Raw genomic sequence first — 27,092 nt, 5'->3', positions numbered from 1 at the left:
GCATATTTTCAGATAAGGCTTTGTCAGGCGTGCTGGCCTAATAGAGCATTTATCACAGAGACAGGGAAAAAGGAAAGAAAACTAACATTCACTGAGTGTTGGGCACCATGTCGGCCCCAGACTTATACTGTCTCGTTCTGCATTTGGGTATTATTATCCCATTGTCTGCACGAGATACTGAAAGCCAGAGTATTTCCATGACTGTCTCCAGGCCAGCTAGCTCAGAAAGAGTGGAAACAAGGGTCTGAACCCCAAGTCTTTTGACTCTTAAAGCCTAGATTCTTTCCCATGTCTGGAAATGGCTCAAAGACTTGCTATCTGCAGTTAGAATTTGGCTTTTGGGGAAACTAAACAGTCTGCCCTCCCAGACCCCTCTTCTGACCATTCCTCCAGCCAAGAGAAGACAGGACCCCCTAGTACATATGTGGCGTCCACAGTTGCAAGGCTTCTCTTTTTTTGCCACCAGGACACGGAGAGATAACAGAACAGGCAGGCGCTTTATGTCATCTGTTTGGCAGGGTCTCTTGCCAGGGTCTTTCCCATCTTCCTGCTGACTCGTGATTCCACTGAAAACAGCTGTGACTCCCACAGGAATCATCTCTCTAGAAAACATGTTGACAGCATGGGCTATTTCTCAGGTTTCACAAACCACTAATGAAGTGGAGAAGCTCCCCAATATTTCCAAACACCTTCTCACAGGGTAATAAATAGGGCCCAGCTGAAGCTTCAGATGTAGTCCATAGCCACACAGCCCATTTTCTCTGGGCTTCAGTTTCCCATTTGTAACATGGGACTGAATGTATTCACTTGTTTGGTAGACCTGTACTGAGTGCCTAGTGTGCCAGCCACGTTGCTAGTGCCAAGGAGGGGGAACCAAGTCAGGGATGTTTCTGCCCTGCCAGTGGGCTCACAGTCCAGTTCCTGCTTGCTGGTCTTTTCCCATGCAAATCTCATTCAATCTATATGAGAGCCATCCCTTTGGAGTGATGATTCCCATTTTCCAGATGAAGAACCTGAGCCTTGGAGATATCCAGTAACTCGCCAGTGCTTAGCCCTGGAAAAGAAAAAAAAAGCACCCTACAAATGATGCTTGAATGAATAGATGGATGGATGAATGGATAGATGAATGGATGGGTGACTTATAACCTTCAAGTGGCAAAGCTGAGTTTGAACCCCAGGTCTGCCTGACTCTAAAACCTGGGCACCTTCCACTGTCCCATTGGCTCCCAGGACACAGTGTCCATCTTCTGCCAGGCCAGCTCGGCCCTCCTTCCAATCCTGAGGCAGGAATGAGCCTCCTGCAATATAAGCCCCTTCAGAGACTCTCAGCCTTGCTGAGCCGGTCCCTCCTCCAGCATCGTGGGCAGAGGGACACAGATATCCCTTACATCCCAGGAGGTACCTTAGCCAGCAGAGCAGGAAATCTGCATCAAGAATCTTTCATTTCATATTGTAATAATGATTATTTGCTGAGCTCCAAGACATAAATAATTTATTTGGATAATCCCCATCCGAGTGACACTTTCCTAATGAAATGTCTTAGTTTGGAGCAGAATGAGTTCATTATGAGAAGGTCCCCTTGGCTGCCAGGGCATCCAGAGATAACAGAACAGGCAGGTGCTGTGTGTAATCTATTTGACAGGCTCGGGGACATCTGGCAGCCACCCGGACATCATCATCATTAGGACATCGCTGATGGATGTGTATTTTACAAAGCCTGTATTGTTCCTTTGTCAGAGCCACAAGCAGCCCGCCGCCTTCGTGGTCACCCAACACCCTCTACCCAACACCGTGGCAGACTTCTGGAGGCTGGTGTTCGATTATAACTGCTCCTCCGTGGTGATGCTGAATGAGATGGACACTGCCCAGGTAGGAGGAGGCCCAGCCACTGCCCTGGTTGCTCAGGTGCTTTAGGGCAACCGTGCCCTAGAGTTGGAGAGAGAGCCCTGAGCAGCAGCACAGTGCTGCCTCTGTCCGACTGCCCTCTGATGGGCACCATCTGGCTGTGAGCACCAAGCAAGCCCATTCAGCTTCTGGCAGAGGCCAGGGGTCCCTTAGTGCTCCCGGGTCCTCTCACTTCCAGCAATGACGCCTCCTGATTATGGGCTTTATCCTGTACCCTCATCCCCAAGGCTAGATTCTGTTGCCCCATTCCCCAGGCACTGGTTCAGGTCTTGCTCCAAATCACGCAGAGCTCAAAATGCCAGGAGGCTACGTCCCCCAGCTCTGAGTGTCTCCAGCCCTGCAGAATATCCTGATGTCTGGCCACAACCACCCGCCCTGCGCCCTCCATGATGCAGGCTGCACTGACAGAGCCTAGGACTTGAACCTTAGACCCTTTGCCCACCGACCACCCCACCAAGCTTGGCTTTGTTACAGGGGACCTTTGTGCCCCAGCAGGCTTCATGCCTTAGCCCCTTGGGGTCCAAAAGCTCCAAGCATCATGTGCTGACAGCACATCCCAGTACTTAGGACACAGGACACATATCGCGGGACAGCTTCTGGCCCTGCCTCCCATGGCAGGGCAGCCATTCTTGGGTGGTGAGAGTGACCTTTCAGGTTTTTTGAAAAGCAATCCTTTCACGATCTTGAAGGAAACTGAAAGTAACTCAACTCCTTCTGTGTGAGCACTGGCCTTATGCAGGCCTTGTGTGAGAATAAAAAAAAATGGATCTGAGCTGCAGTCTGAGCCCTCCAGGAGCTCACAGTCTCGCTACAGAGACAGATGAGCAAATTGTCCCAACCTCTTGTGGCAGCGCTATAATAGAGGTCAGCAGCGAAGTGCTGTGCTGGCCAGGAACAGGGAGCGATTAATTCTGCCCAGAGGGTGAGGGAAGACTTCAAAAATAAGGTGACTTTGGCCTTGAAGAAGACAGCAGAGATTTGGGCGTGTGGGGGATGAAATAGTTGGGAAAAGGCCTTTCAAGCAGAGGAACAGCAGGGGCCAAGGCAAGGTGGGGTGAATGTGCGTAGGTTGTTTGCAGAACAGATTCTATTGTGGTGTGGCTGGGGCTTGAGGCATGCTGGGAGGACAAGAGAGTGGTGACGCTGGAAAATGCAGCAGGGCCCTGCTTGCAGAGGGCTGCCCATGGTGGGCTAAGGAGCTTGGGTGTTGGTGTGCAACATGGTAAGTGTCAGAATTTTACTTTGTAAGCAACAGAATCCTTTCTTCGAATAAAAGCTTTGATGCAAACCCAGTATATGAAACAGGTATCATCAAGAGCTGCTCATGTTGAAGCAGAGGGGTGGGGTCTAGAGTTCTACCCACACTAGTCTTCTGGCTTCCCCTGATGTCCCTCAAAGTCAGCCACTCTGAGGACCTTTGTGGAACCCCTGGGGTTCCTAGGAGCACAGTTAGAAAATACTTGCCTTACAGAGAGGAGAGATACTGAAGAGTTTAAGCAGTGGTGTGGCAGAGGCAGAGTCCTTGTTAGAAAGGTAAGTCTGGGGACCGGTGAGGAGGAAAAGCTGGAGGAACAACCTGGAAACTAGGAGAGTGGGGAGGAGAATGTTGCAAGTGTGCAGAAAACAAAAGTTGTGATCTGAACTGAGGAGTGGCCAGGAGGCAGGGGAATTGCGGCTGGAGGTGAAAACATTTCCAGAGTTGAAATCCACAGGTTCGGGAGCAGTTGGATGTGGGAAGTGAATGAGAAGTTGTGGCTGATGGTGGGGTTTCGAGGGTAGGCAGTCCGACATCTGGGATGAGATTGGCCACAGTGGGGAAGCCAGGAGCAGGAGTGGGAGAGGAAGCAGGAAGGTTGGGGAGGCCAGGAGAGGAACAGATTATTAGGGAAGAAAGTGAGTATAACTCAGGATGTGCATGTGGGAGACATTCATGAGGGACTCCATCCACTCATTCTACCGATTTGAGGAGCATCTGCTATTTGCCAGAGCTATTCTAGGTGCATGGAACGCATCAGGGAACAAGGGAGAGAAAGCAAAATAAAATCTCTCCTCCAACTTCTAAAGCAGGGGAGACAATAAACAACAAACACTCTATAATGTACTTAATTATATGTTAGAACGTGGCAAGTGTATGGAAAAAAAATAAGAGGACAGGGTATAAAGATCAGTAGCCTGATTCAGGGCACAGGATACAATTGTCAGAGTGACAAGGTAGGCCCCATCCAAGTGAGTGGAGAAGGTCATATTTGAGTGCAGGCTTGACGGAGGTGAGAGAATGAGCATGTGACCATCGCAAGGAAGACATCCCAGGCAGAGCAGGCAATCCGCACCAAGGTCCTATGGGCACGCACCTGGCACGTTTGAGGAACAGCACAGAGGCCACTGTGACTGGAGCAGAGTGACTGTGGGGACAGCAACAGAAGGTGACACAGAGACACAGATCCTCGGGGGTCATAGGAAGAGCATGGGGTTTTATCCTGAGAGAAATAGGGAGCCATTGACAGGTTTTGAGCAGAGGAGTGACTTGAACAGTAATTTGACTTTTTAAATAAAGCATCCCTCTGGCTATGTGTTGAGAATAGACTGTTGGTGCAGAAAGTTGCGGTAGGGGGGGTGGGGGGGGGCGGTTTCTAAGAATGGAAGCAGAGAACAGAGAAGAGGCTCCTGCCGTACTCCAGGTGACAGGTGCAGGTGGCTTGAACCAAAGTGATAGCAATGGAGTAGATTCTGGATATATCCTGAAGGTAGACCCAACAAACTATCCTGACAGATTGAATATGGAATCTGAGAGGAAAAGAGGAATCAAGGATGACTCCGTGAGTGAAGTAGAGCCTATGAGAGCCTGTTTGCTGTTCTCTTTTTTCGCACATCCCTTTTTGCAAAACCAGAGCTCAGGCACCAAGGAAGAGTTTCAAAGAACTTCACCTTGTGACATAGAGAGAATCGAGTCAAAGTCATTGACTACAGCGCCCCTTTCCAGGGTGGGTCCTGGATAAATGAAGATCCTTCAGCCCCAGATGTTGGTACAGCCTTTGAGAAATGATTCTCTAAGAGCAAAAACATCAGGCTCAGAAGTGCCCTGGGGTTGGCTGCCATATGCAGCTGGCAAGCATCCCCTGAAATCAGCAGATGAATAGAGCACTTATTGATATAAATATCATCACTGCAACAGCTGGGCGCCTTGCGAAAATAAACAATGACACAGCGTGAGCATCAGAAAAGCCGCCTTCAGCACCTGGAGGGGCGGTTCTTTGAAGTGGCATCAGCATTTGTCTGCCAGTGTGCTCAAGCCAAGGCAGCCACAGCTTTGGCCAGCCCAGCAATACGGACAGATCTGCTCCCAAGAGCACCAATGCCACATCCTGTGGTTAGACTGGGGACCGTAAGGGCTCATGTTGGGGATTGTGGCAGGGCTACCTGTAAGCTGCAGCACAATAAGGTTGAGGAGACGATGAGAGATCCCAGAGTGCCTTATTTTCTTGCACTGCTCGCCAAATCTGTCAGCCTCTGCTCAGAATCCTGTACTACTTCATCCAATCAGCCATCCCCAGCCACAGATGTTCTTCCATTCTCGTTGGTGGCTGCTGTTCAAAGATATTAAGAGCAGTGAGGGTTCACGATAAAGACTCTCAAAGCAACCACATTCAACCTTAGAGATTTTTCTAGCTCTTTGGGACTCCAAAGACCTCTGGTCATATTAGTGGAGCAAAATCCTAGAACCAGAACATCTGGCAAATGACGCTGTGGGTTTCCGATGGGTACATCAGAACCTTTTCAATCACACCCACTAACGCTGGCAAGACCTCTTCCATCTTTGTGGGCTCTGTGGTTAGACCAGAGTCCATGGGGAGCAGACACCAGAAAGAAGCCCTCTTCATGATCAGGCCACACCCACCATATTATTTAGAAAGCTCAGGAGATCCTCTATGCCAGCCATGTGGTGGGGCTGTGTGGTAGGTGGAATCATGGCCCCCAAGGATGTCCACATCCAAATCCCCAAACCTATGAATGCGTTATTTCACATGGTAAGAGACTTTGCAGATGCGATGTAGTTAAGGATCTTGAGATGTGTAGAATGTCCTGGGTTATCCAGGTGGGCCCAACATTAGGGTCCTTCTAGGAGGGAGGCAGGAGGGTGAGAATCAGTGGAAGGCCATGTGACAACAGAAGCAGAAATTGGAGTGGTATGGCCACAAGTCAAGGACTGCTGGCAGCCTCTAAAACTGGAAAAGGTCAGGAATGAATTCCCCCCTAGAGATTCCAGAAAGGACACAGACAGCTCTGCTGACATGTTGAGTTTCACCCCTTAAGACTCATCTCAGATTCGTGCCTGGCAGATAATAAATTTGTGTTGTTTTAAGTCACTAAGTTTGTGGTTATTTGTTACAGCAGCAATAGAAAACTAATACAGGCAGTAAAACTGAAACCAGAAATTCAGACTTGGAAGTGGACCCAGTATTTTGAAAGTTTTTATTTCCCAGACTGTACTTATTGCTTTTCTTATATTTTTTCCATAAACGTAACTGCCCCAGTGAACTTCTGATCCACAGGCTACATATAGAGCTAGCACGAGATGCTCTTACTCTAGCCCAAAGCCAGAGACTTAGAGACCTCCACCCCAGGACAATAGCATCCCCCTGACTTTGGAGATAGTGCATTACTTCTCCTGCCAACTTTATGGACCCTGCTTTGGAAACCACTGATGTGACCCAGGTCCACTTCCCCTCATTTTGCAGGTCAGGAAGCTGAGGCCCAGGAAAGGGGAAGGATCTGTCCAAAGTCCCATAGCCCATCAGTGACTCAGGCCCTCAGCTTACCGCTAGGGTTTCTGAAGATTTTTGCCACCATTTAAACAACAGGATTTCCAGGGCCCCAGTGCCTGATCATCACTGACTTGCTGGTACCTGGGAATATGGAGCAGGACAGAATATTCCTTAGTTTAAAACAAACAAGAGCCCTCTAGGTTGTTTAAAAGTTGAGTCACCCAGTTCTAAGTATCCCACTGCGGAAAGGCTAAAGTTTCAGATGATGCAAAGCCAGGTGGAAAGGCGAGGGAGGGTGGGACCAAGAACGATGCCTTCCCATGGCGCTTCTGGAAGAGAGAGAGGCAAGCTCATCCTCCTGCCAGGAGAAAAGCGGGAGTGATATTTCAGAGATGTCTTTTCCTGTCATTGTACCTGTGGGGCAAATAGCAAGGACTGATATCCCCATTTTTATCTCAGCTTGTGAAAACACAGTCTAACATGCTAGCAAAATGCACAGAACAGCCAAGTCTACGTGCCCGCAAGCCTCAGGTCTGATTTTGCAAGAGGATGTGTTTCTGTCTTACCCAACAGTGGGTAAACCCATAGACTAGTGGAAGTAAAAATGGAACAAGAAGTGTGGGCTCAGGAGACCTCAGTTCAAGCTGTAGCCTTGCCACCTACTTGTTGTGTTGCCTTAAGCCAGTTTCTTAACCTGACCAATCTCAATGTTATCATCTATTAAATTTGCGTAACCCAGATTTCAGCCAAGATCACTCTATCTTTGAAGATTTAAATAAAATGGGCCCTGTTTCCTATTCCCCATGCTGTGGGAAAGTCCATTATCCACTGGCAAGATTTCTGGGAGTTCCACAGGAGTCCTGTTTTCATGTTCGCTTCTGAGTTCAGGCTTTCCTGAGGCCAGAATGGGGTTCACATCCCAGCAACCCCCATAACGGAAGGTTGAACATCACGCATCCTCCTTCTTAACCCCCATCTCGCCTCCCCACCCCTGGCGGGCCGCAGCACATCTTCCTATGACCATGCTGCTCAAACCACTTTCTTCGTCTCTCTACCTTTTCTCCCACTCCTTCCTGCTCAGCTCTTCCACCCGCTCCCCAAAAGTTGTTCCTTTCCGCAGCTGCATAATTCAGCAGTCTTTCTAATACCTCCTTCTATAACCTGCCTCCCACCCACTCTACCTTCCTCTGTAGACATTCTCCTCAACTCCCACCCTTTCTTCCCCAAAACAAACTTGGATGCAACTGTCATAAGTAAGTTTCCACCCACTACCTGGGGACTGCATTAGTCACCTCGTGCGGCTATTGATTACGGTCCATGTGCCTTTCTCTCTCTGCCCCCTGCTCCGCCCCTGCTGCTTCATCCACAGTCTGTCTTCCTTAACTGGCCACAGTGTTAAAGCCAGTTATACGTTTTTGGCTCTTTATAGAATCTACTTAAAGGAATTTTATAATCACTGATCTGAATTTTAAAGCCAATTCAATCCAGGTGACTCTTTTATATTTTTCTATTAAAAATGCTAATTCAGCGTCACCTTTAAGTGGCCCTGGCTTGTTTCCCTGCCATGGATCACAGGGACCTTCATAAGTAGAGTCCTTAATTTCTGAAGCTATGGTATTACTTGGCCTTTCCGTTTTATCAAAGTATGTTTTAATTACCAAAAGGCGTGACTAAGGTGGACTGAAAGATAGTTTAAAATTGTTTATGCCCAAAATAGGCCGTATGCTAGTTTTCATTCAACTCATCAGAGCATGTTTATTCCAGCGACTAACAAGCTTTCTGATTCCATCAGCAAGAAAATGATGTTTAACAGGCAGGCTGCCTCCCCGTTTGTTATGTTTCGCGTATGAACTCGCACCCCCGAAGGACAGCTTTTCATGGCCCAAACAGCTATAGAGATCACTAGGTGGAATAATGTATGGCAGCTGTTCCAGGGCTGTCCACACTGGCTTCACGACTTTCGCTTGGTTTAACTTGTTCTGACAATAAATAGCAAAAGCCCCTCTGCTTTTCTGGAAGGAGTGTAGCCATTTCTAAATCAGCAGCAGCAACTGGACCAGCTTCCCCTCCCGGGTCGGGTCCTCAGCACGGCCTGTGTGTGTCCGCAGGGGTGAAGCCTCCACTGGGACAGCAACACCACCCCTTCCCAGACTAACGGGAGAAAAAGGAGAGGAGGGGAGTAGTAGGATATGAAATGGGAAAGGCCGTTAGTTAGGGCTCTAGGCTAAAGGGTTTGACTCCATTCTTGGAGACAGCCACTTGAAAAGTTTTCCAACTAAGGAAGAAAATGCCAACATTGGATTGAGTGTACGTGTGGCCGCAGGTTAGCTGGGTCCTTGTGGTTTTAGGGAACCAAGTGGGCTTCCTAGAACCGCCTATTTCCAGGACGTTAAGAAACCGTAAGCCTTCCTCCCCAAGATTTCTATAAACTTCTGATGTTTATGTGCTCATGGTCTGGCCCTTAGTTCATATATGTGGTCTTTGCTCCATTCCTATGTCACCCAAAGAACAAAGCTCAATTCCTCTCTGATTTCCATAAGAAATCCATGTGCGTTGAGCATTGTACACATTATTATAAATTTACTGAATATTTAGGAGGTTAGGAGTGGGTCACATGAACATTGATTCACCTTTGACCCTTCCACTGCTTCCACTATGCTCCCAACCTCCCTCTTCCGTCTCCTGGGTCCCTCTCAAGAACAACCCACAGGTCTTTCTCCTTTGATGTGCAGAACAGTGTCCCCCATCCCCACTGCTTCCCCAGACCAGCTGATCAAGAATTTTCACAGCAAGGGCAGTCCTTTGAGTATTATCCTAAAAAGACATTTTCATAAGGGCTGCCAAGTGGAGGAAAAAAAACCTTCGCTTATCCGTCTTGTTTTGAGTGACTCTCCCCCACACTGCCTGCTAAATAAAGCTCATATTTATTGAGGACTCACTGGTTACAGATCCCTGTGCTAAGAAGACACATCAAGATTCACAGCCACTCGTAACGACCCAGAGATGCTAAAAGATTTGACTATGACTCGGCTAGAAAGTGACAGCACTGGGATTTGAACCCGGGACCCTGCAAGTGGGAGCCCCATTACATTTTGCTGCACTGCATATACAGGCCAAAATGAGGCACCCACTGGACACCAGGACAGTCTTGAGCTCAACCGTAGAGGACATTTCTTGTGGATGAGAATCATTTCTCAGTCCCAAAGTGTCACTGGGAACAGAACACTTGGCTTCCCCCATCTTTCTCCCATTTCCCATGGCTAGATTATGTGTGACGTCCTGGGTTGGGGGGGACCCTGATGATCCTTGGCAGCTCAAACACTGCATCTGCCCACACATCAGCCAGCTGAATGTCACCCGCACAGTTGCTGATGTGGTCTCCCGAATTAGGGAACTCAAGTGAAAGGATTTAGGATTAGAAGAAGCCTGCAACCTTCCCCAGCCCTCTGGGCACTAGGGGAGAGTGACCTGGAAAACCAAATGCAGCGAAGTGTTCCAAAATATAGGAGTCTGGTTTGAGGCATAGTAGAACCTATTAGCGTGAGAAATTGGTCTGGAAATCTCATTAAAAGAGACAAATCATTCAACATTCTCTCCAGATTGGAAATATTGGGGGTATTGGACTTTCCCCGGTGCTTCGGACCCATGTACCTCATGTGAGGATCACGGCCAACCTCTGGCAAGGCTAAATTCAATGCAGGTGATAAAAGGCAATTATTTTCTTTAAATGGGCAGTGCTGATTAGTTCTGATTTCTCTGGCCAGCCGCACACTTATCTATACCAGTCCCTCATTACTGTGAAGGGTGCTAGGCAGAAGAGCCAATGGCAAAGAGAAATGAAGTTCAAACCGTGGATTTGTCACTACTGCACAGCTCAGTAGATGATTGTCCAGCCACGGAGGCCCCTGTGACCAGCCCTACCCCTTGCCCTACAAACACACACACACACACACACACATCTCCTTTCTCAGTATGCCCAGTTGACCCCCAATAGAGACGCCCGGAAAGCGAGGCACCATTGCGTTATGAAACTTAACCTCCTTGTCTTTGCTATTTAAGAGAGGTGATAAGAAGAACAATCCTTCACATTTATTTGTTAGCTATTAACATTATTGTTGTTATTCTTGTTGAGCACTGATAGGTTCAACAATAATATGAAGCGCTGGTATTTATTGAGTGCTTATTCCATGCCTGGCGCTATGCTAAGGGCTTTCTTCACAAGCATTATCTCCTTTATCCTCAGAGCACCCTGCAGGACAGGGCTTGGCAGACTTTCTCTGTAAAGGATCAGATAGAAAATATTTTGGGTTTTGCAGGCTCTATGGGCTCTATCTCAACTACTCAAATCTGCGCTGGAGCTTGAAAGCAACCATAGGCGATACGTAAAAGAATGAGCATAGCTGTATTTCAATAAAGCTATTTTTACAAATAAAAAGCTTTATTTACAAAAATAAAGCTTTATTTACAAAATCAGGCTGCTGTCCTATGGGCCATAGTGTGAACAGTGTTATCTCTCAGCTAGAACTTGAGTTCCACAGCTAGGAAGGCGGGAGACACGTGCTTTTCTCTCTCCTACACGCTCCCTCCTCCCTGCTCTTCCATTCTGGTTCTATTTCTGGAGAAAAGATAGAATAAAAGATGTTTTTGCATGTGACTGCCCGGGGTGAATTGACTGTTCTCTCAACAAAAGGGAGAGTGATCATTTTCATGAAAATCCTGCATCCGCGGTGGCTATGCAGAGGCCCCTGGATTTCTGTGGATTACCTCTGTCAGTCTAGCTCCTTGTCTGCAAGCTTGGTGTAGGCTGTGGCAGACCCCACTGCTGAGACTCCATCCCAAGCTGCTCTCAGGAGCCTTGGTGGGTCTTTGTGAGTCTCAGCCACGTCTTCTGGGCAACCCTTACATGGAGGGTCTTTCTAACACATGGCATTTTTGTCCATGCTGAAGTGCCCCCCAGCACCCTAGTGTGAGCTTTCCTCTGTGCCCCAACTCTGTGGCCCGCCGACCTGGACAGGGTCCATCTCCATGCCCCTTAGGAACCAGGAATTTGAGGGAGCATGCTTTGCCCTTCTCTGAGTCACAATCCCTGCCACCTACCTCAGTATTCTTTCCCCAGCTACAGTCATCTAGGGGCTCAACAGATACAGGGGAATAAAGTATCTGTCTCTCCTTCTTAGTGACACCATAAACTTAAGGAACGATTTATGATCTTGGACCAGGGTTTCTCAGTTCCTGCACTATTGATATTTTGGGCCAGATTCTGTAACCGAAAGTTTAGTCTCTGAACTCGATGCTAATCCAAATAACGAGAACAGAGTCTTGAGTGGAAGAGGAAAGGTTTTTACTATGCCAGGCACAGGGAGCAAAGCAAGGGCCCATGCCTCAAAAGTTGCTAGCTGCCCGATGAGGAATGGGTAGGGATTTTTATTTGGGGTTTTGGGTAGGGGAGGGGGGAACATGTAGCTTGTGCAGCTCGGTGCTTTCCCACCAGCCTGCGTTTGGCCTTGAAAGGCTGCTTGCAGCAAGGCGGGGGGAGGGTGAGATAGGAGGATGGCAGGCGGGCATCCTTCGCCGTTGTCTCCTCTTCTTGTTTGAGGCAGGTTCGAGCACCGGGAGTCGAGGAGTTGAGATCTGGGAAGCCTCCGCTCCTTGATACTCTTGAGACAGCGGCTTTCCTGGCAAACTCAGGGACACATGATTAGCTAAACTTTAGTGTGCCTCCAACTCCAGGCCACCTGGGCTTTTAACAGTTTGTCACTCCCATTTAGTTGTAAAGCTCAAGGAGTCCAAGTTTAAAGAAACAGGTATTTGCATGTGAGTGGAGCTAGAGAAGCAGGAAAGGGGGTGGTGGGTTTTAGTTTTAACCCCATATATGGTGGGTTCAATGTGGGGGAACTGATATCAGGGCTGATGTTAAGAGCCTGTAACAGTTCCTCCTGGGGGAGCTACTATGTGCACTGTAGGACGTTTAGCAGCATCCTGGCCTCTACCCACTAGATGCCCATTGCAATCCACAGGTGTCACAATCAAAACTGTCTCCAGGCATTGCCAAATGTCCCCTGGGTGACAAAACACCCTCTGACTGAGAACCATTGTCTTAGGTTGAGGGACAACCATTGCCATTTGCTCTCTCAGCTGTGGGTTCTAATTCCTAATTCTAGAAAAATGGGGAAGATCACAGACAAGATCTCTCCATACCATGTTATGTTATCTTTTGGTACAAGGTCAGCATCATTACCCCCTTTTACATATGAGAAAACTGAGCTGGGTCAGAAAGCTAAGAAGCAGCAGAGCCTGGATTAGGACCCAAGCCTATCTGATGCCAAAGCCTATGTATGTTTTAAAACTACTGGCGATCTGATGATGAAATGAACACTGTGAAGGTTTTCCGAGAATGGGGAAAAGTTTGCCATGATTCCCACTGAACTAAAGTTATACCTGCCCTTCCCTCAGCGTTCTATCAATCCTGACAGCAGTGCCTCAAGGTAGGTGTTATTCTCTCCATTTTACGGATGAGGAAGCCTAACAGATGGTTTGAAATCAGCATAGCAAAGATTTTTAATCCCAGTGTTTCTGTGTTCAGGGTTTTGACATTTCAACAACCAAAAAAAGGGATGGCTGCTCCCAACACGGAAGCTGAGTCTAATTTTCTGGATAGTACCCTAAATTTCTAGCCAATGTTTCCTACAGGCCTTAAGAAAGGCTCAGGGATAAATGAGACCAAATCCCCCCACCCCTGGCCTTGACGTCTTTCTGTGACGTCTTTCCTTTCCCCAGCTCTGTATGCAGTACTGGCCTGAGAAGACCTCCGGATGCTACGGGCCCATCCAGGTGGAGTTCGTCTCCGCAGACATCGACGAGGACATCATCCACAGAATATTCCGCATCTGTAACATGGCTCGGGTAAGCGTACGGCCGCCGTTGCTTTCTGTGTCTTTCCTCCCCCAAACAGACGGAGGCTGCTGGGAGAAGATCCCACACGCCAGCCAAGAGTCTGTGCTGTGCTCTCCTGATAATCTCCTCCTTGAGGAAGTGATGCTTCTGTCGATTCCGGCTCTAGACGTGGCAATGGCTCCAACACTCCGAGACGCACAGGGCGACATCCAACCTGCCATCTGCCTGTTTCCTGACACGCTTGCTGCTGTGTAGACAAAACTTCTCAGAGATTAGCGCTTCCCCACTGTGTCACACTGTTTTGGCATGAATTGATGCAGCCTTTGAATGGATCCAGTAAGCTTTGACTAGACCCTGGGAACACGAACATGAAAAATAATCAGTTGCTTCCGTGAGGAAATTCACTGGCTGGGTGGAAGAGTACTGGGTGGGAGAACGGAGAATATTAGTAATTTATGAAATGGGGGCTAACTAAAATGGCCTTGGTCTTTACTCAGTCCCAGCCCTCAGAGTTCACTATCTGATGGGAAGGTGAGATATACTCTGGCACATGAACCTCAGGGAGAGAGATGAATTCTGCCTGGAAGAGTCACAGAAGGCTTTTCCTGGAGAAAGGGACATTTGAATAAGGTTTTGAAGACTGAGTAGGAGTTTTACAGGTAGAGAAGGGGTGCAGGGCAGTCATGACAGGAGAATCACTGTGCACAAAGATGTAGAGATGAGTATGGGTATAGTCTGTGACTCTCCCCACAGGATGTGGCAAGGACCCCATTTGGTCCATCTCCCACTATAATGCTGCAGCGCCCAGGGTATCTGGAGGGCTTGAGTCCCCAAGCATCCCCAGCAGAACAGCCCTAACAGCCTCTCTGTTCTCAGCCACAGGATGGGTATCGTATAGTCCAGCACCTCCAGTACATTGGCTGGCCCGCCTACCGGGACACACCCCCCTCCAAGCGCTCTCTGCTCAAAGTGGTCCGACGGTTGGAGAAGTGGCAGGAGCAGTATGACGGGAGGGAGGGACGCACTGTGGTCCACTGCCTGTGAGTACCATGGAGGGGTCTCCAGGGCAACAGGGTGGTGGGTAATAGGACGAGCACGAGGATGCTGCTGCCACAAACACCAGTCCTAGGCATGCCTGGCTATACCACATCTCAACACCCCTTAAAGGCCAATAGGAGTGTGTTCAAGGAATTTCGATCCTTTAATGGACTGGGGTTGCCAATTTTTTGCCTTGAACTAATGTTACATAACATATTATTGATGCAAAACTTGGTGGCCTTTCCACAAACATAGGGGGTGGACAGACTGCTCTCAGTGCTCCCAACAGGGAGATAAGCCCCACTGTCCAACAGGAGGCATGATGTGTCCTGCTAGTCATAAAAAAGCTCAGGATGAAGTGGGTTCCACTGACCAGATCCTCTTCTATTATTTCCTACAGAAGGAAAAGAAGAAAGGGGAAGGCATTGATTAAGTGAGCTTAATGCCAGACATTTTAAATGAATCACCTCATTCCATCTGTGAGGTAGATATTACCATGTTGTAGTGAGAAAACTCAGACACAGGCAGAGGAAGGGATCAAGCAATTATGAGAGGAGCTTTGGTTTGAACCACTGGGCTCCAAGCTACTGTGCTGTCCATTAACCCACGCTGCCTCTGGGTAAACCAAAGGACTCATCCACCACGTCTGCCTGCTGGGACATCTCTACTATGGGCACAGTGGGAACACCGGGACATGGAGAGCATGAGGGGGAGCACTGCCCTGAGGGGCTGACCAGTGAATGCAAAGGGCCTTGGGAGCACTGTCTCCATTACTGGGGTGAACTGGAACCTTTGCCTCCTGTCTTAGAATGGGCATGGTTGAGGCACAGAGTTTCCTGGTCAAATAGGCCCTGATGTCATAATGTGGGGTAGAGGTCAGGACCCCCAGAGGATTGTCATCTAGAAAAAAAAAGCTGTCATCAAGAAAATCACTTAACTTTGTGAGCCTCAGTTTCCTCCTCTGTCCAATGAGTATTTTGACTTAGATCAACTTAAGATCTTGTGGCGTTTAGGCATGAAATATTGAGAAAACAAAAACAATTTATCTACCAACATAGACATGCACAATGTCACGGTAGCAACTATGCAAATGGTTTAAATGTAACCACTTCAGAGAGCATGTGTCAAAGTCTACCATAGGAGGATAAAGCCACCTCAGAGAAAGATTCTACAAAGATCTCAGACCCAAAACTAATCTGTGGCCGTAAGAGCTATGTGTGGAACATTTGATTTGCACTCCTTCACTTTGCTTCTTAGAACGTAAAATGATTTGGGGGGAAGTGATTGAGAGGGCCTCACTCTTTAAAAATGTTATGCTAAAGGAAGATTGAAACAAAGTCTTCCCTTTTTCAAATAAATATTTCTGGAGCCGGTGGAGGCATTAATAACATCCTACTGAGCTCAGAATTGAGTTCACTCTTTTCAAAACCAGGCCATTGACTTTGGGCACGTCACTTCCTGTGTCTGAGCCCCAGGCTCTCCATTCACATAATGAAGGGCGACTTCTGAGAGTTCAATTAGCTTGATGTTTCCTTGGTTCTCTGAGCATTTTACAGTTACCTGTAGCACACTGACCCAAACCCACCATTATTGTTCCTTCTTTTTCAGATAGGTGGTGCATGCACATGTCAGGAAAATCAGAGAGCTTAAAGGGAGGTCACACACACACACACAGACACACAGTTTAAGGGCCACCACTGGTAGCAATCTCCCCTTCCCAAAGGATGCACATCACAGACTGGAGTCCAGGAAGATGCTGTGAGATGTTGCATGTCATGGTGGGTGACGCCAGCCAAGCTGAGCTGGCTCTGCCTACATCCCAGAAACTGGCAGCTTGTTCCCTGCCAACTAACCCCTGCTCCCTCTAGTTCTGTCCCGCAAACTCAGGGGGCCTCACCTTTAGCACAGAGCCATACCTGTTCAGTCTCACTCCACTGGGCCCTGAGCTGCCTGTGTCCACTCACCTCTTCCTCTTGGACTCTGCTTTTCTGGCTTCAGGAAATGCTGAACCCTCCTTCTGGGATTTCCTTTCCTCCTCTTTCCCATGGGATTGTTTTTTAGCCTGCTTTTTGCAGAAGTATCTTTTTATCCATGTTCCCCCTAGCTAAGGTGACCAGCAGTTTGAACCAAAGGAAAGCACGGGAGTGTCCTTCTATCAACAGGGACCTTGGCATCTTTGGGGGCCAGAGACACCAAAACAGACATTGAAATGTAAGCACTGGCCAGGCATTGGATGAAGGGCAACTGTCTGTACTTGAAACATCTGGTCTTTGGGTATCCTATAGATAAAACATCTGGGAGATTGACTGAGTGCCTTAGCTTCCGTCCAGATGTTCTTAAGACACAGACCATTGCATGAAAACATTAGTTGCTCTTGGCAACATGCCCAGGAGTTCCAAATCTGGCAGATTTCTAAAGGGACTTTCTGTAAATAGTTGAAGGGGTATTTCCATGAAGATGACTTATGGAGCATCAGAAAGAAGGAGTGACAGAAGGATGACCCTGCAAAGAGCCCTGTATCTCTATTCCTCAGATCAGGAGGGTCTTGATTAAACCAGCATGCACAAACAGAGACCTATCATTTTGGGACACGGCATCTCAGACCCACCCCATCCTCCTTCCAAAACTTAGACTGGCTGACCCTATGCTAGCAGAGATGTCTCTGGTATTGCTGTCCTTAGTGGATGCGAAGAACTATGAGGAAAATCACATGCCACCTTCCATTGTCTTCTTTGGATGTGTAAGTGGACCCAGAGCATCCTTTTAGACAAGGATGCAAGTGCCACATCTATGAAGACACACTATCTGTCTGCCCTGAGGATTTGGGTCAGTGTCCCACAGGTAACTGTAACATGCTCATAGAATCAAGCAAACATCAAGCTAATTGAATTCTCAAAAGTCATCTAGTCTAACCCCTTCATTATATAAATGGGGAGCCTGGGGCTCAGACACAGGAAGTGACATGCCCAAGATCAAAGCAGATTCATAACACAGATGAGACTCAAATCGTAACTCATGGCTCAGGTTCAGGCTTTCACCATTGCCTCATCATGCATTTGCCAAGGCAGCCACTCCCCACTATTGCTGATGTGGCTTCAGGGTCAGCAGGTGCCTGAGGGTACCCAGGAATCTGGCTCACCTCTGTGCTCTGTGTTTAGAAATGGGGGAGGCCGCAGTGGGACCTTCTGTGCCATCTGCAGCGTGTGCGAGATGATCCAGCAGCAGAACATCATTGACGTGTTCCACATTGTGAAAACATTGCGCAACAACAAGTCCAACATGGTGGAGACCCTGGTGAGTGTCCCAAGAACTGTTCTCCTGTAGCCAGGGCCTGACCGTGAAGAAAACAGCATCAATAGTAAAAATACTCAACAACTAGGTGCTTATTGAGTCCCTACAGCCTACAACCTTTGCATGCAGTTATCTGCTCTGCTTCCCTCCCTTCTGACGTCACCAACTTCTCTGTTCTATAGGACAGTCCAAATATTAATCCTTGTACACTCTTGTTTTACTCTTTCCATTCCTTAGGAGAGTGTCACTAGTTCAGGCTTAGAGGAAGGGATTCTGGATTAGTAGAGTGTGAATTATGTTTTCAGTTCAGTCCAATCCTATTCTAATTAATCTATGTTAATTTTTACAGTATAAAGCGTCAAGCGAGCACACTATGGAGAAAGGGATGGAAAGAGAGTGGGCAGGCAGAGTGATGGAGACAGACCATACACAAGGAACTTTAATATGTATCTTTAAACCTACTCTAAGTGTGGACTTTCTCAAAGTGAGGTCCTACTCAAAGTCTGGTCCATAGACCAGCAGCATCAGCATCACGTGGGAGCTTGGTAGAAATGCAGAATCTTGAGCCCCACTCTAGATTTACTGATTCAGAATCCATATGGATAATTTTGAGTTGACTGTTAGTACAGACGTCAAATTTTCTTCAAAATCTGTATCTCTGAACTAAATGCATTTTCTCTTTCCTTTTCATCTCTCTCCTGTCTCCTCGTCTCCCTCTCTGCCTTTCGTCCTCTCAGGAACAGTATAAATTTGTATACGAGGTGGCACTGGAATATTTAAGCTCCTTTTAGCCTGATGGGATGGGGAACCTGCCGGAGTCCAGAACCTGCTGCAGCCAAGCCCCCTTTTCTGTGAGCGGCAGTGACTGGGCCCAGGGACTGAGAGGCGACACCCTGCCCAACTCCAAGGAGAAGACTTGTGGTCCCGTGTTCTGTGGTGGGCTCTGCACCTTCTGGGGGAGGGTCTCCTGTAGCTGTGGGAGATGCTGTTCTGAAAGGCCAAGGTTTCGCTTCCACACCCAGCCAGCCACAGCCACGGTCCATGCAGAAGTGCACCCACAGCAAGGCCCCAGATTTTTCGGTTCCTAGACCTCTTGCTTTTGCTCTTTTCAAGTGTGTGAATTTCATGGCAGGCCGACTGCGTGGTGCTGGGGAGTGGCAGGCTCGGCAGCACCTCCCTGTCCTGCTTGTCCTTGAGAGTGGAGGGGATGTGGGTTCTCTCCCACGCTGTTATGGAAATGGTTGAGTTCTTGAGGTCCCTGCTCTGCTGCCCCCTGCAATCTCCTTCAGGGGCCTCTGGCACTGGACACCTGCCAGTCTGGATCAGTGTGACCTCAGGATGCTCCCAAGACCACAGCAGAGGTCCCCGTCCTCACACCTAACCTGCATGGGGCTTGGCCCACTACCATTCTCTACCCCTCCCCCAGCCTGGGTCTTGACCTGCTGTCATTCACTGGCCAGCCCGCTGTGTCCACAGCACCCTTCAATAAAGGTTTTCTTTGCTTTTCTGTGGTCAGTGGGAGGGGGTGGCACTGCAGGGAACTTTCCTGCTCCTCCTTGTCTTTGTGAAAAGGGACCACCTCCCTGGGGCAGGGCTCTGGCTGACCCTGTGTCTCTTCGGTGGTGGCTCCTTTTGGAGGGATGAACAACATAAGAGTTGATTATTTTCCAAAGTGTATGTGAGAAGAAACTTTCTTTGGGGGAGTGTAAAATCTTAGTCTCTTATGTAAAAAAACAAAAAAGGTGGGGAGAGAATTCAGATGTGTAGCTGTAAAACAAATCTCTTTCCTGACAATGTCCTTAAAAGGTCCCACCTTGGGAGAGCACAGCCATTGAGCAAGGGAGAGATGGCCTAGTCTGAAGATGGTCCCTTTGGTTTCTAGAGCAGATAGAGTACCAGCTTTGTGCATAATCTTGGATCCGCAAATTCCAATTCCTTCCTGGAGATCCCAGCTGCCATCTTGAAAAAGGTCATTGTGGACCCAGTTATGCTTTGGTTTAAAACAGGCCAAAGGGATCAGAAGATCTAGGGTCTTGCCCATAATGTAGGTGAGTAAATGAAAGGGAACCAACATTTGCTAAGCATCTACTGTATGCCAAGCTTGGCACATTCCATATGACATCTCATGCAACCTTAGAATCCCCATGAGCCAGCTATTAACCTGTTATCTCCACTTTACAAACTGAGGCATTCTCCTCAGTGATGAAATTCTGGGTTCCAAAAAGACAGATAATGATGTTGAGACTTATTTGTACTGTTTTCTTCATCCTTCCTCAGCCAAGCAATTATTTTATGGAGAGAAAATAAGGCCAGAAACTTCTGAGCAGAGAACTCCATAATGGAAATTTAATTCTTTGTTTCTGATGCCAGTTCTTCTGGGAAGCCCAGAATTTCAGATATGTTTTAGTAACTCATTCTCAGCTCCCCAGGAAAGCTAGTCTCATTTAATATCTGAGCCAGTGGAAACAATTCCCTGTTCCCTCAGGCTATGAGTTCTGCCAACCAGGGACACTCTCTCTACCTTGGTCTCTAGCTGGCTCTTAGGTACAATATCTGGCAGCCTGGGGTGGCCTGGGATGGAGCAATCTCCATCTTGGAGGCTCATCTAGCTCCAGACAGGTCATGGGGAGCACAGAATTTAATAAGGCACAATTTTTGCCCTCAAGAGCTCACTGTATACTGGGTAACTTGAACCACGGTGCAACGTGCAAGTGTTATAGAGTCGAGGAACATGACAGATTCTTGCCCAGGGCTTTCTAGAGAAGGTGACATCCATTCCAGCTGGGTCTCAACAGGTAGAAAAAGGAAGACAAGGAAATTCAGGCCAAGGAATCAGTATGTACAATGGCAAAAAGGTGTGAGAAATCACTGGATGGGTGGGTTATATGGTGGGAGGTCAGCTCAGGTGGAGCACAGCAGACAGGAGGCGTGGCAGGAGATGAGCAGGGTCAGGGAGATGAACGCTCCACTGAGAGTGCAGACTTTGCCCCTGTGGGCAACAAGGAGCCAGCAGAGCCTTTGAGTGATGGGCTCAGCCAAGTGTCAGAGAAGGCTCCCTCTGGGGGAGTGGGGCTGCCTCTTTTCCTTTCATCAGACACTGTGAAAACACATTCCCTTAAGTGTTTACTTTTTAATATCTCATCTATTTGTCTGTCTGCTCATTATTTTGTTGCTGGAACAAAATGCAGTGGATCATGAGATGCAGCTTCTATGAGGAACTTTGGGTCTCTGCTCTACCACAGAGCAGGGTGACCAACCCAGGCCTCCAGGCCCATGAGGACAGGACTTGAAAGGGACCCGCAGAAGCTGCTCCCATTGGCTCAGGCTCTGGAGCTATCTGGAAGTCTAGGGACACAGACTTGATCAAGGAAGGGCTGTCACTTTGGAGGTTCAAAAGGAGGCATCTCAAAGCGAAGGAAGGCAAAGGAGCCCCACGATGAACTTGATCTTCTCCTTTCATGGGCCCCTTCCCAGGTATGCTTGAGCAGGTCCCCAGGCCCCAGCCCCCAGTGGTCCTGCTGGCTTCTCCTGGCTCCAGCCCACTGTTCCAGCCAGCCTTCCCCCAGCCTTTAAGGAGCCTGTAGCAAAGCAAATCAGCCTGTTACATGCTCTTCCCTCAAATCTTGGCTCATCCTTACAGAATGGTAGTAGGGAGGCACTCTCTAACACAAATCCTGGGCTTTTTTCTGTTCAGGAAAGGGTGAAATAGCTGGCAGATAAAAATGACAGTGTCTTCTATCATTTCAAATGGTAAGAATTTAAAATGTGACTTCAGGGAGAAGGAACATTGTGAAAACTCAGGCCACGGTGGGGTAACCCAACAAGGGCCAGTGATGGTTCCCCCAGCTCATCCCCTCATTCCTCACAACCCAGCCACCCTCCAAAGAAGGTAGGGCAGTGAACGAGTCTTGGGCCAGTGTACACAGGAGGAAACTGAGGCTTGTGGATGGGGATGCCTTCCCCAGGATCCTGCATGGCAAGTGTGAGACAGAGCTTAGAGGAGATAGGGCACTGGTGCCCAGGAATTTGGACTTAATCTCTTCCCCAAAAAACCTTCTGAGCAAACACCACCTCCCCCAAGGTATCTTCCCACCTCTCCCCACTTATAGGGTGAGCTGACCTTTCACATGCAGAGGAAAATAGTATTAATGCTCTCTGAGTCTCCACAGCAAGGGCTAGCCTCTTGTCTCTTGGGTACCAAAGACGGTACCCTTACTTAGTACAGAACTTCGTGATTCTCACCTCTTAGGTGTGGACTCTGTTTGGAGAAAATGCAAGGAATTAATGAGAAGCCAGGAGCTGTCCCCACCTGCATGTGTTTATGGCCTAGATAGCTTCAGGATATATCTTCGCTGTGTCCCAACATTGTGTCCTCTCACTCTTTCTGGTGTGAAGATCCTGGGTCAGCCAGGGGCCTCCGAGCCTCTAGATGGCCACAGTATACCTTTCTTTGTGGGAACAGAAGGGGCCAGGTTGCTTTTGGTGCTGGCCTTCTCTTTAGGTATGGCCTGAGCAATGGCCTGCCAGATGTCAGCCCTCACATGGAACCAGCAGACCCTGTGCTGGGGACTCCAAAGTGTGAGCTCACTGAATTCTTCCAAAATTCATCAAAAGTGTTTGTGATTGTTACCATTTTACAGATGAGAAAACTGAGGTTCAGAGGGAAGAATCATTTGCCCACAGTTCCACAGCTAGTGAGTGAGGGAGCCAGGATTTAAATGGGTCTTTTTTACTTCAAAGACAATATTTTTCTACCATTGTGTCTCAGATTTCCCCATGGGCTACCCATAATAGCAAAGACTAGAGTGAAACAGATAACCCAATGGGTCTTGTAAAGCCCAAAACAGACACTGGGAAGCTTACAATTCTTTCATGGTTCCATGTTTTACTTTAACAATTCATGTGATATTTGCATTCCACTCTAATTTTGCCTGATTTCTTTTAATATGACAGTATAAATATTTTTTAAACCACATGGGCCCTGTCCCTCATGGGATTTTGATCCCCTCAACTCACTACGATGGACCCTAGGGAACTGTATCCCAGTCTGAGAGGCACAGTGCCTGGCCATGCTGCTTCTTCCTGAGGCCAATTCAAGACTCAAGTTCAAGTCCAGCTCACCTTACCCTAGGCAGATCCTTTGGTGTGGGGGTCTATCCCGACCTCACTGTTCATGGGTTGATCTCAACTCAAGTCTTCAGGTGGATGCTGGAAGGAACCCATTGACATATACTAGAATGATGAGGATGTTCCCATCTGGCGTGGTGAAGGCTGAGCCCATAAAACCCTAAAGGTAAAGGAGAAGGCGGACACAGCCTTACTCAGTGGATTCCTGAATGCTGGGTCTTCTAGAAGGTGGTGCCCTTTGTCCAGGCAGAGTCATGTGGTTGCTAATATGGACAAATCTGAGGACACACTTTACAGGAGGGGCTGGGGTCTGGAAGGCTTCTCACTTTACTTCAACTACACATACTTACTGGTTTCTTACAACATGCAGGGCCCTTGAGGGGGTGCTACCAGGAAGCACAGGTTACTATGGCACAGTTCATCCCTTGGTGAGGCATGGGGTTGTTGTGGAAAGAGCTCAGTCTTCAGTTCTGATGCAAGCCCAGCCATTTCTTGGCTATAGAATGCTGGGCCAATCAATTAATGGAAAAAGATGTGAAGAGAGGAGGCTTGGCCAGGTAGGGGTAGATTTGGAGAGCTTTGGGCAGGAAAATAGGAAGGCAAACCAAGAAGTTGAGACCCAACTGGAATACTCAGAACCAATACTGCATATGGACTACTAGGCAAAGTGGTCACTTCTATGACATAACAGGACAGGGGATGAGGAAGGACTGGCCAGAACCACTTGTTGCTTTAATACAAGTCTCAGTGTCTTGGAGAAAAGATGATAATTTTCCCTCTGACCACTCGTGTTTATTCATCATCCATTCCCCATTGCTAAGCTAGCTCCTGCTGTGCATCATCACCAGGAACCACATTTCCTAAGCTGTGGTATGAATCTCTGTAGTGTGCACAGAGGTGTCAGTCTAGCAAGGCTGCTGCATACAGCAGAAGTGAGGCCCAGGGAGGAGCAGCCAGGTACTTATCATGTCATTTCTGCAGGAGTGACTGCCCAACCCAGATCCAGAGACATTGAAGGGAATTATAATTCTCCTGCATCTTACAGCCTTAGAACAGAGTGAAGAAAGCTATCCTCTCTTAACCTGGACAATGGCCACTCCTGGGCGGGACAGACAGGCCATTAGCACCAAGCTGAGTCAGGAGGAATGCCATGGAAAATATGGGTGAGCCCAAGGATAAGATGAGCAGGATGCTAATCCTAAATCATAAGGCCAATAGCCTGTGCTAGGCCAAGATCCCTGGGGATAAATGTTCAACCCAAGCTGAAGGGTGTGTCAAAAGATGAGTGACATGGATGGCCATTTCATCTGAAGGCCTGAGTTGCTTTCTCCATCATCAGACTAGTCTGAACTCCTTCTCAGCCAATGACGCCAGCTCCAAATCACAGCCAGGGAAATAGGTAAAGTGAATCCAACTAAAGGAGACCAGCTGAGATTCAGCCTTGTTCTTATATTCCCATGCAGGGGCTCCATGGCTCCATGTTGGAGGTTTTCCATGTATACATATCTAGAAATGATAAAATGTAGGCTTTGGCTTCACCTAGCAGGCATCTGCCTTTGAGGTCATGTACTATTTGAACAGCATGGAGAGAAGTCAGTGGCAGAGAGTAGAGGGGGCTGTTCTAGCTCCGGTTTCCTCTGACACATATTTCAGGGTCATAGATATGACCCTCAGAAGCAAAGCAGAGGTGTCTAAGCCATAGTTGTGCACATAGCAGACTCTCTTCCGGTTTACTGGTGACCAGAGATAGACTTTTGCATGGCACTAACTGACTGTACCACTGTCTTGTAGAGTCCAAGACCATCTCTTTCATCCCTCTCACCTACCTCCAGAAAAAGTGGGAAAAGGTCATCAAAGGGGCCACATTCACCCCCTGAAATTCACCCATGAATGTTAGGTTCACTAAGAGGAGGAGTCAGAACCCGCAATGGGAGACCCCAGGCCTGGCATCCTAGTTATCTAAGAGATTGGGAGTAGTCCACTGGGGCTGATACAAGGGATGTGGGAAGACTTAGGATGGAAGAGCGTTCAAAGGGAGGAGCTGTTGGGGCTGAATCACGATGGAGCTTCCTTCTGGATCTGAGAGCTGCCCTGGGTCATGGAATTTGGACCCTGATCCTTGGTTGGAATGTTCAAAGAATGAGAGTCCGGGGGCCTTAGAGTGTTGTACAAGAAAGTATTGGTATGAAAACCTGGAACTCAAGGTAATTAGTGTAACTCATGGTTCCTTGGTGGGTGGGACTTTTAGGTTTGGGGAAGGAAGGAGAATGTGAAGTAACTTACCAAAATTGAGTCCCTGTACATGTATTTCAGCGCCTTTGGGCTTGTGAATACATATCAGTGGGGCTCCTAGGTGATGGTCCAGCAAACTCTCAGTGCCCGCCATGCCCCTCTCTCTGCCATGGAAGATTAATGATGTAGGGCGTTCCTTGGGCCAAAGCCCCCAGGGCAATCTGGAGGCTCAGAGGGCAAAGTGGTATCATCAGACTTCCAAAGGGTCAGGCAGAATACTAGTGCCTATGTCCTCCATAGGTCTGCAGAATGTTAGACAAATTCAAGCACAGTTTCCTAGTCCCAGGTCACTCCCATGAGTGGAACTAGGTCCAAGAGGTGAAACGTACTAGATGTAAGGAAGAACTTGCTATCTGCCAGAGAGGATGAGCTGCCCATCTCAGCAGTGGTCCAGCAGAAGCCAGACATCTCTTTAAGGGAAAAAGAAGCATTGCTGAGGTGGCTTTTAAGTTGCTTCCACCCTAGATGGCTGAGATCTTATGGAGCTAGGACCGTGTTTGAACTCCTTCATTCCCTCAGAGCACAAAGCCAAACAGGTTGTACTTGGTTTGTGGAGGTTGAAGCCCCCTGCTCTCCTACCCAAGTCTTCCCACCACACAGGCCAATATGCTGTTCTGGCCGCACATCTAAGGCTCATCCAGGCCAGTTATCATCAAAGAGCCTGGAGAGAACAGTTGCTTAGCCATAGAGCCAATGCCCACCAACATCTCTGATGAGACCAGGCATAATTCAGACCCACTGGCCAACAGGGCCATCAGTGACAGCCAGAACCAGTAGAGGTCCAAGCAGGACCCAAAGCAGGGCTTTGCTTACTATACACATTATCTCCAGAGGTTAATTCTACCCCTACTCCCTACTTGAGGCCTGTTGGACCAGATTGCAAGAGGGAAAGCACAGTGACACAGTTGACACATGATTATAATCATCCCCAGTGCATCCATTTCCTTGCCAGGTGGATCCTGAGCTAGCCCAGGTCACTCCAGGCTAATCTTATTGGCAGTTAAACTCAAAAGCACTTTTCTACCTTCTCTTTTCACCCTATATCCTACTAGCCAATGAAAGACAAAGAGGCGAGGCTTCTACCATTGCCTTGGGTACTGGACACCATCAGAGCCCTCAAAGGGCCATCATGGGGTTCCCGCTCAACTCCAGGGAGACTGACATTTTCACATCTGCTGGACATATGATATTGCATGAGACCAAAGTCTCCACACTGTTTGCAGCCTCTTCCATGAATCCCAATGGCCTGCACCTGTACAGTTTGGGTGTTTGATAGATAAAGCACGTATGAGAAGAGAAAACAAGATAAATTAACTTTTAAAAGAAGCCAGCACTGTGCTGTCAATGTTCTTTTTTTTCTTTTCGTTTCCAATTCTAGCTTAAAAAAGCAGAAAGTAAATAATGTCAGGTCAATGAATATCAATATATTTTTTGACTGTACATTACAGTGATGTGTAATCTTTTTACACCTGCAAGTTCATCTTATTTATTCTTGTAAATGTTCCCTGACAATGTTTGTAATATGGCTGTGTTGAAAATCTATACAATAAAGCTGTGACCCTGAGATTCATGTTTTCCTAAGATATTCGCACTCGTGTCTTCCTGAGGTTGGGTGGGGGTGATGTGGAGACAGGTTGAAAAAGAAGGGGGAGACAAATGTGTTGGGTGTTTTGTTTTGTTTTGTTTTTTGGTGATGAAGATTCTAAGCTAACATTCCTGCCAATCTTCCTCTATTTTGTGTGTGGGTTGCCTCCACACCATGGCTGACAAGTGGTGTAGGTC

At 48.0% G+C, this 27,092-nt stretch overlaps 1 protein-coding gene across 17 annotated transcripts in view; it reads left to right on the top strand.

The window, feature by feature from the left end:
* PTPRT (protein tyrosine phosphatase receptor type T) overlaps positions 1–26,891 on the top strand; it is a 1,018,757-nt gene extending 991,866 nt beyond the window's left edge. For all 17 annotated transcript variants that reach the window (XM_070589264.1, XM_070589262.1, XM_070589256.1 and 14 more), the window contains 5 exons: positions 1,738–1,869; positions 13,446–13,571; positions 14,439–14,602; positions 17,759–17,894; positions 18,629–26,891. In XM_070589264.1, coding sequence (XP_070445365.1) covers positions 1,738–1,869; positions 13,446–13,571; positions 14,439–14,602; positions 17,759–17,894; positions 18,629–18,682 — 612 coding nt within the window. In that variant the 3' untranslated portion in view covers positions 18,683–26,891. The remainder of the gene's footprint in view (positions 1–1,737; positions 1,870–13,445; positions 13,572–14,438; positions 14,603–17,758; positions 17,895–18,628) is intronic.
* The last annotated feature ends 201 nt before the right edge of the window (positions 26,892–27,092 follow it).

This window comes from Equus przewalskii, chromosome 21 (assembly GCF_037783145.1).
Source record: "Equus przewalskii isolate Varuska chromosome 21, EquPr2, whole genome shotgun sequence".
Lineage (NCBI taxonomy): Eukaryota > Metazoa > Chordata > Mammalia > Perissodactyla > Equidae > Equus > Equus przewalskii.
This window is presented reverse-complemented; position numbering and strand designations above follow the sequence as displayed.